The 8,585-nt window shown below is 45.3% G+C and overlaps 1 protein-coding gene across 2 annotated transcripts in view; it reads left to right on the top strand.

The window, feature by feature from the left end:
* The first annotated feature begins 273 nt into the window (after nucleotides 1-273).
* FCHSD2 (FCH and double SH3 domains 2) overlaps nucleotides 274-8,585 on the top strand; it is a 167,480-nt gene continuing 159,168 nt past the window's right edge. Inside the window, exons 1-2 of one of the 2 annotated variants that reach the window (XM_064441555.1) lie at nucleotides 274-719; nucleotides 3,538-3,635. In XM_064441555.1, coding sequence (XP_064297625.1) covers nucleotides 699-719; nucleotides 3,538-3,635 — 119 coding nt within the window. In that variant the 5' untranslated portion in view covers nucleotides 274-698. The remainder of the gene's footprint in view (nucleotides 720-3,537; nucleotides 3,636-8,585) is intronic. The other variant, XM_064441554.1, reaches the window with a different exon arrangement.

Here is an 8,585-nt window from a genome sequence, read left to right as displayed (position 1 = left end):
ACACCAGGACCCCGCCGTGCACCCCAGCACCCCACCGTGCAGCCCCCAGCAACCCACCGTGCAGCCCCCAGCACCCTTCCTGCACCCCCCGCCCCTCCCCGCCCCGCCCGTCCCCCAGCGCCCCCCAGCGGCCGAAGCGGGACCCGGCGCGGCGGGAGGGCGGGGCGGGGCGCGGGGGGGGCGTGCCCACTCCGCCTCTCTCGCCTCACCCGCCTCTCTATGGTGGCCGCTCTAGCCGGCTCGGAGGCCTCCGCCGCTGGCGGGGCGGGCCGTTGGCGGGGCGCGCGCGTCCCCTCAGCGGGGCGCTCCCGAGCCGCGCTCCGCCGCCTCCTTTTTTTTCTTTTTTTTTTTTTTCTTCCTTTTCCCTTTTTTTTTTTTTTTAATTCCCCCCCGCCCCGCTTGCCTCAGCCCCGTCCCCGCCTTCCCTCGTCCGCCTCCTTTCCCTCCCCGCTCCTCAGGGCCGGCACTCAGGGCGCCCGCCCGCCGCTGCTGCCCGTGAGGAAGAGGCGGCCTCTCCCCCCCCACCCCCCCCGCCATCCCCTGCTCCTCCCGCCGACCGGGACTCGCCCCGAACCGGGAGGGAGACGGTCGCAGCCCGCTCCTCCTCTTCTTCTCCTCCTCCTTCTCCTCCTCCTGCAGCGGGGGCCGCATCCTGCTGCCGGGGGGAGGGAATTGATGTGGAGACCCAGCGCAGCACCATGCAGCCCCCGCCGAGGAAGGTGAGGGGGGTCCCCCGGGGAGGGGGGGGGCTGGGGCTGTGTGTGGAGGAGGTGGGTGGGGGGATCGGCGTGGGGTGGGCGAGTGGGGCTGGGAGGGGTGACTGGGATGGGGTAGGTTTGGGGTAGGATCGTGGGGCCTTGGGGGGTTGTGGGGAGGGATGAGGGGGTCTGGGGGTACGGGGCGAGTGGGGAGGGGGGCAGCAGGTTGGGGCTGTGCAGTGGTGGAGTCTGGAGGTGGTGAGAAAAGGGGGAGCGAGTGTTGGGAGGGAAGCGGGGTGCTGGGGTGAATCGGGGCCGTGGGGTGTTGGTGAGGGTGGCCCGGTAAGGCGGGAATGTCTTGGGGGGGCTGGAAGCTGGGCATGGGGGACCAGGTGTGGTGGTGGGGTGGGATGGGTCAGGTGTGGGAGCTGAGCTCTGGAAGCAGGACAGATTTTGGGGAAGGGCTGGCGAGAAAAGGGGTGCAGGGGGGGCCGGTGTTTGGTCAGTGGGTGTTGGGGTGGCCATGGCTGGGTCACCCCCATACCCATGGAGGCTCTGCAGATCAAGGAGAGCAATGGCTGGGTAGGGCTGGAAGGGGGTCAATGACTGCAGAGGGCTTGGTGGCACGGAGGTGTTGAGACAGCCTGTACCGGTTGTGGGGTGCTGCTGGCAGTATTTTGGGGGCTCAGCTGCTTTCAGGTCCTACGGTGGGTTGATACCAACAGCAATGGGTTGGTTGTCTTGGAGCAGAAGGTCACGTCTGGAGTTGATGCAAGGATGCAGGCTACCCCGGCATGTATGAGGAGCGTGGGCGAACAAGGGGCAGCCAAAAATGTGCAACATATGTGTGATGGGATCAATCTGCAAATGCAGCGGGGAGGCTTTTTTTGTGTCCATGCGGTCCCTGGGAATATGGGGTGCTTTGCGTTAGGGGGAGCTGGTGCGGGAAGAGATGCAAGAAGGAATGTAGATTTGGGGAAAAGGCTGCTCCTGGTGTGGAGTGTCTTTGTAGGCAGGTTATCTGGGAGACGAGGTGTAGTGGGGTCTTGAGCTACGTGTGAGCGCTGATACATGGAGACTTATCGGTTAGTTATTTTGAGGGTTGTGTGCGATGGCCGGTGTGTGGGGAGAAAGGGGGAGCTAGAGACGATGAAGCAGGTCTCAGGATGGAGAGGCTGCTCCTTCACAGGCACCACGCAAGGGAGTTCTGTGGGTTTGAGATTCGTGTGTGTTACATATTCTTTGCGATGCTGCCCAATAAGGGAGGTTTGGGCTGTAATCGTTTACAGTCTGGTTGTTGTAGCTTGCCGTAGATGTTTGAGATTTCGTACCGTGGTGTTGAGGTTTCTCACTGAGGAGAGGAGATTGCGGGGCTTTGCTGTGTGAACTGTATAATAGTGACTAGGAGAGATGGGGAGGGGAGGAAGACTTGAGAGGGAGCGTAAACAGAAATCCCTTGTCATCCCCCGAGCTCCCCAGTAGCCCTGGCAGGCAGCTGCAGTGAGGATCTTTCCTCGACTCATTCCTGCCTCTCGACCTCTTGTTTTGCGGCTGGACTCTGCTTTTGTTAAACAGTTCTTATTTCTATTTTAGTTTGCATTTGGCAGCTTATTTATGTTACATGTGTATCATTCTTTGCCTATATTATTTCATTTGAGGTTATTTCCATTACATGGGTCATCTTGTGTGGGTTTATTTATTTTAAGTAGGGATTTTTTTTTCATATACAGATAAAAATGAAAATGCTGAAAGTTCATGTTAAAAATAGACACTTTCTGCTTAAAGTGATTTTTTCTCTATCATGTGAAAAACTTGTCTTTATGTAATGTTGCGATTAAAAGGTGCTTGGTTGCTGGGGGATTGTTTTCAGAGTTAAAATCAAGGAGGCTTTTGCTGGCTGATGAGATCTAGAAATTTTTTTTTTTTTTTTTGCCTGGCTAGTGAAGAAGAGGGAGATCTGTGTCTTCTTCCTCTCTGAATTTTTCATCTCTCTTCCCCATTACAGTAACTGTTTGGCATTTCTGTCTTCATGAATGCATAATGTCTTCAGATATGCTGGTGATCACTTTATTTAGGCCAATAGATGGATTCCCTGTGATCACTAGAGGGCTTAAATGCCAAGACCACTTGTTTTTATGAAAACAAGAACAAAACAACCCCAAGGTTCCCCTCCCAAATCAAATAATTCCTGATACCTGTGGCAATGGTGCTACCTGCCAGTTATCAAGTGGGTTCCCAAAGTATTGAAATTTTAGCTTCATGATCACAAGGTTCAAAGGAAAAATTACACCAATACTGAAAACGTAAGGCCAGCCTTCTGAAGCCTTTTATAGAAGGCTTTTCTGACCTCATGCACAATCAAAACCACCTCAAAGTTTAAGCTATCTTTAAGTGATAACAATTGTTGGACAGTTTGATAAATTTCAGAATTGTGTGACTTGCAATGAAGTGCTAAACATGTACACTGTAATTTAATTTTTGTCTCCTGTGGCTTGCTTTTTCTTTTTTGGTAGGCAAAACTGTTTCATTGCACACGAGCTTCCTTCCCAGGTTTTGGAATGAAATTGCACTTTTGTTGACGGTTGGGCATAAGTGTGAGATTCCTGCCATGGGCAGTGTAAACCTGCTGGGGTTACAGCGCTTACTGAAATTGGCCTTTATGATTGTTGCATGGGGTTAAACTGCACTCTTAACTCTGTGTTTGAATTTTCCACTGAAATGTTCAATTTCAAAATTGATGAAGGACATGAATTGCTATTTTTTCTTGTTGAAATTTGACGTAACCTCTACAGAAAATATGTGGTCTATGTTTGGGTTTTTTTTTTTTTTTTTTTTGTAGGTGAAAGTTACACAAGAGCTAAAAAACATTCAGGTTGAGCAGATGACAAAACTTCAGGCCAAGCATCAGGCAGAATGTGATCTACTTGAAGATATCAGGTAAGGTTACAGAAAATGCTACCAAAATTCCTTTAAGATCCAGTTTTTGGAAGAACATTTGAGTTACAAAACTTCAGGAACTGACGATGGAATTTCCTCTTTGGATTTCCTGCTTTTAGGCTGTTAAAGTTTTGACACAGCTGGAAATTATAACTGGAGCTAACACAATGCAAACCATTTTTTATTCTCTTCAATGGGGGAAATGTAAAAAAAAAAAAGTCACAAACAACATACAAAAAGCATTGGTCTTTTCAGCAATATTTCTCGTTATGATAGACTGAGGTTTACCAGTTGTAAGAGGCTGCTAAAATTATTAAAATATTTTAGAACCACTGATGATTTATAGCTCGCTAGAGATAGCTTGTACATTGATTGTATTTCTTACCAGAAATTTATAAGAAGATATTTGCATTTATAATTTAAAACTCTGAACAGGTTGACATCAATAGGGAAAATCTACGTGACATCAGTTGCGGGGGTTTCAGTATTCATTTTCCCCAATGTGATTGCTTCTCTTTGAGTTAAAAATTTGCTTTTAATAAAATATGGTGGTAGTGGGTACCTGGCCTTGTGTGAAGGATTAATCATTCCATTTGGAGAGGATCAGTTTCCAGGATGGTTCTTCTGTAAGATATTCAGCAGTAAGTCCCCGGCTGTCCTGCTCTTTTTGGCAGTGTATAGTCCACCCGTTGATTATTTAAATAAGTTTTTTTTTCTTTATATTCGAATATAAAATGCAAATGTGGCAGCTTTGACAGATGACGTGCTGTTTGTCTCGCTCTCACGGTGTCCTCTCTTCATAAATCAGAACGTTGAGCCTTGAGCCTTCTCTCCCCTGTTTTGCTTCTGTGGGTGTTGAAACACTTTTTGTATGAGAAAGATCACAGCGTTCATTTCCTTAGATTAAAATTAGTGGCTGTGCAGTGTTTAACTAGCAAATGCTGAGTAATAAGTAACAGACTGATCTAAGGAATTTTTCCCCCTAGATAGAAGCTTATTTTTAGAACATCTAGACCAGGTACTGCTGCTCTGGTCCAGGTTTTGTTAGCATTTTCTATTTTTCAGGAGCTTAAAATTACTTCTGTCTGTATTCTGCTGAAAGGTGTCATGAACATTATTACCCTGTGGATACAAAAACAGCAAAACATGTGAAAATGCCGGCTTAAAATATTTTTCTTTAATGTAATTTAATTCCTACAGTTAATTTAATTTGTAAATGTTAATGTTATGGATTAAGAAGCTGTGTTAATATATCTAATTCACTGATGTGGTCACTAAACGTACATAGTCTCTGTTCAGCATTCTGGTTGCAAGCAATCTGCGCTTGCAGAATCACTGTGTGGCTTTACAGATTAAACATTCTTTAAATACGGAATGATGTGATAGGATATGACAGCTCCATCGTGTCAATGATTTGTTCAAATATCAGATAACAGCGCAAGAGAGAACAAGAGAATTTTTGCTTAATAATGTTTGCTGGAAAAAACCCCCGATCTTGGTTTGTGATGCAGAGACCTTTTAATTGCTGTGAAGGAGGAACTGGGCTTTGAAGGCTGGGTAGTCTTGATGCTGCGCTGGTCAGCGTGTGACACTCGTGTGAGAAGTCGGGTGTCAGCCTCGTCATCCCGTTACTTGGGTATTTACGACTGTATTCAGGAGAGCAGCCACTGTCATTCCGGAGCGTTCCAGAACGCAGTGCTCGCTGGAACCACACACAGGATCTTTTTGTCTCTGGGACGAAGAATTATTTTTATAGAAAGCCCCCTGCTGTTGTCCAAAAGTATTAAAATTTCACTGAATGCTGTTTGTTTATCAAGGCTTGAGAGAATTAGGGTCCTTTTGAGGCACTGTCGGAGCTCTCAGGCACTGCAGCAGTAGAGCTTCGTGCTCTTGTATTACGCGGCTCTGAATTCTGCAAACGTAACTGCTGCAGTGGCAACGAGGAACTCTGAATACGTGGCTTGCAAGCTAGTGATTAAGAATGCGTATTTTAAAATGTTAAATTGTAATAAATAATTACTGTATTTGTTAGCATATAAATACCAACATTCAAATAGCATGCAATGCTTATAAACCATAGCATTTGTATAGGATTTAAAACTCTTAATTAAATTTCTTACATCGTTTCAGTTCAGTTTTGTATACAACCAAAAAGAAGCGATACAAGGAAGAGATCAGAAAGTTCCCTTATGAATTCTAGCAGAATACATCTATTGTCTAGGATATTAGCAGATGATTTTTGGCAGCCTACCAGATCATGAGCATTCTTGCCATTCCAATAGCTTTGATATCTTTATGCAAACCGGAGCACTGCTTTAAATGTTTGTAGTTTGAAGGCTTAAACTATGTCATTTGGAGAGGATGAAGAATGATCTACTGTTTATTCCGAGCGGGATTCTTCTTGGTCAGGGTTGAGGCATATAGGTGTAACTATGTGTTAGCAAAGAGGTTAAAAATACATTTCTGTGTGTATAATCTCCATTTGGCTCTTCTTGCTACATTTCTTCATACCTGGTGACTGGGGAATTGGTGGAACAAGTGATTCAGGATGCTTTTAGGATCGTTGGCGCAGTTTTAGGCATGACATATGTTTGTCTTCTGTTGCTCACTGAGGCTACCATATTCTTTCACATGGTAGATTTGTGCTGGTGTTACTATAAAAAGATTGTCTTTCTGCAGCTGTGGTGGAGAAAGAGGTATTTTCCTCCTGAAAGGTAAATGTAGGCTTTGTTGTGAACCAGAAGTCCATCAAAGCTTCTCTATGACTAGAAGTACTTCACTCTATCCACACCTGGCTGCTTTTAGGCAGCAAGTTCCTTTTGAATGGCTGAATTTTTCAGGGGTGTTGGCAGTTTTAATTTATTTTGGTTTTAAAGATTTCCTTATTTTATTGGTGGTAGTAAATAAGTCACATGTAGTGGTCTGAAATTGCCCTTAGTTTGTCGGGACGTGGGCGTGCTTTCCTTTTGTGTGTGCATGTGTGTGTGCGCGCGCGTGTCTGCAAAATTGTAAAGAACTCTGGAAGATCCACGTTTTAATTCAGCTTGGTATTTCTGTAATGTAGTTGTATGCTATAGGCTTTATAAACTTGGTAGGTGATAGTTGCTTTACCTTGAACGTTATCTCAAGGCTTGCTTTTCAAAAGAACTTTATATGCTGTTACATTTTTCGCTAATGTATTCTAAAAATTTGAAAATGTCTTTGCTTTCATGTTTTGCCAGAGAGAATGAGGTTGTGGTTACGTGGCTTTTTTAATCTGTGCTAAAGTCCAGACTGCCGCTGAAGGGCCAGCTCCTCTTGCCAACGGTTTCTACTGTCTCCCTGCAGGAGCACCAGGATGGGTGAACCATGTGGATTAGGGAACTCACCCACCTGAAATCAAACCTCCCCTGATTTTTCTTCCCCCAAAGTGATAATTTTTGGCTAAATCCATGCCCAGCTCCAGCTTGCTGCATGGCTGTGCAAGTGCCGCTGCTGGCATGAGGGGCAGGAGGAATGAGTACCTGAGCAAGGAGAGGAAAAGCAAGATGGTGCAGTGCCAGCCCAGGTTCACATGGGATTGAAGTCACCATGTAACCGCAGCCTAGTGCTCCTGTAGAAGGCACAGCTTCTGCTTTGTGAATTACAGAGCTGGAAGGGCCATCTTATTTAAGCCTTAGCTAATTTTCTGCTGTCTGGATGTGTTAATCCTCTGTTGCTTCATCATTTTAAGTCAGTTGACTGTGCAGTATGTTGAAAATAGATGTCAAGATTGCGTTATTTCTGGCCGAGATGGAATAGCAATATAATCCTTTCACTTGTTGGGTCCCAAGTTTAGGTTTTCATCATTTTCAACTAAATGAATGTTAGAGGAATTACCAAAATTGTAGGCTCATAATCTTTATGTTCTCCTGATATGGATGCAAATATATGTACAAATAGCTCCTTCTGTTTCTTTTGCTTTTCTAACCTTGTGGTTTCTCCCTCCTTACCTTTTCTTCTTAATTAAAATATATTTTAATTCGGTCTCGCATATAGTGTACAGCATCCTATAGATTCATTCAACTTCTTTTAGTAAAGCCCCATTCTTCTCTCACTCTATTTCTTTGTCATTCTCCTTTCTCCTTCTGCTGCCTTGGCTTTTTTTGTGGTATGTTCTGTCTTCCAGCCCCTCCGCCAAAGCCCTGCCCTCTGCAGATTGCTTCTTCCTTCCAGTTTGTCAACTTAATTTTTTGTTTTCCCTCCCAGACACTTCACCTCTTCCCTAGTCTGTCCTTCATCCCATTCTGAGCTTGTGAATTTTAATTAGTTTTTGGGTATCACCTCTGTTTCTGAGATGCTTTGGTATTTAACATCCAGCAGTACTGCTTACGCGCCTGCTAGGTTTGTTAAGCCTCTGTGTTTTCTTGCTAAGTGGGGAGATCTTGTGAGTCTTCCTTAACAATCTGAGCCCCTTCTGGGCTCGAATGCTGTTGCCCTGTCAGCGGGGCTGTCACTCGCGTCTGCTCCGCTGAGATGTAGCGGGTTACATGTGGAGTATGTGGATGAGGAAAGGAGGAACTTCTGGGGATTTGTGTTTATGTGTCCAGTATGAGGACAGAGAGCTTCTTCGACGTCTCTAACTCCGTGTCTCACTCCTGTCATAACAAGCCTGAGTGAACTGTAGAGATGTTTTAAAAAAGAGAAAGTAAAAGTATGAATGAATATGTATCAGTAGATAGCTAGTTGCTGCTAGTTTTAACATGTCATTTTATGTACTGAATTATGTTCCACTTAATAAAGTTGCGTGTAACCTTTTGCTATGAATATACTTTGTACTCTCCCGTGGAATTTGACTACGCTTCTGTAATCTTACTGATTATATTGGTGGGTTCGTGATAAGGTCTACAGCAACTCTGGCTGCGAGTCAAGCTGCTGAAGTAGCAACTAACTGCAGTTCCAATTTTAAATACGGCAAATCTAATATAGCAG

This window comes from Phalacrocorax carbo, chromosome 1 (genome assembly GCF_963921805.1).
Source record: "Phalacrocorax carbo chromosome 1, bPhaCar2.1, whole genome shotgun sequence".
NCBI lineage: Eukaryota > Metazoa > Chordata > Aves > Suliformes > Phalacrocoracidae > Phalacrocorax > Phalacrocorax carbo.
The sequence above is the reverse complement of the archived record's forward strand: the minus strand, read 5'-3'. Positions and strand labels throughout refer to the sequence as shown.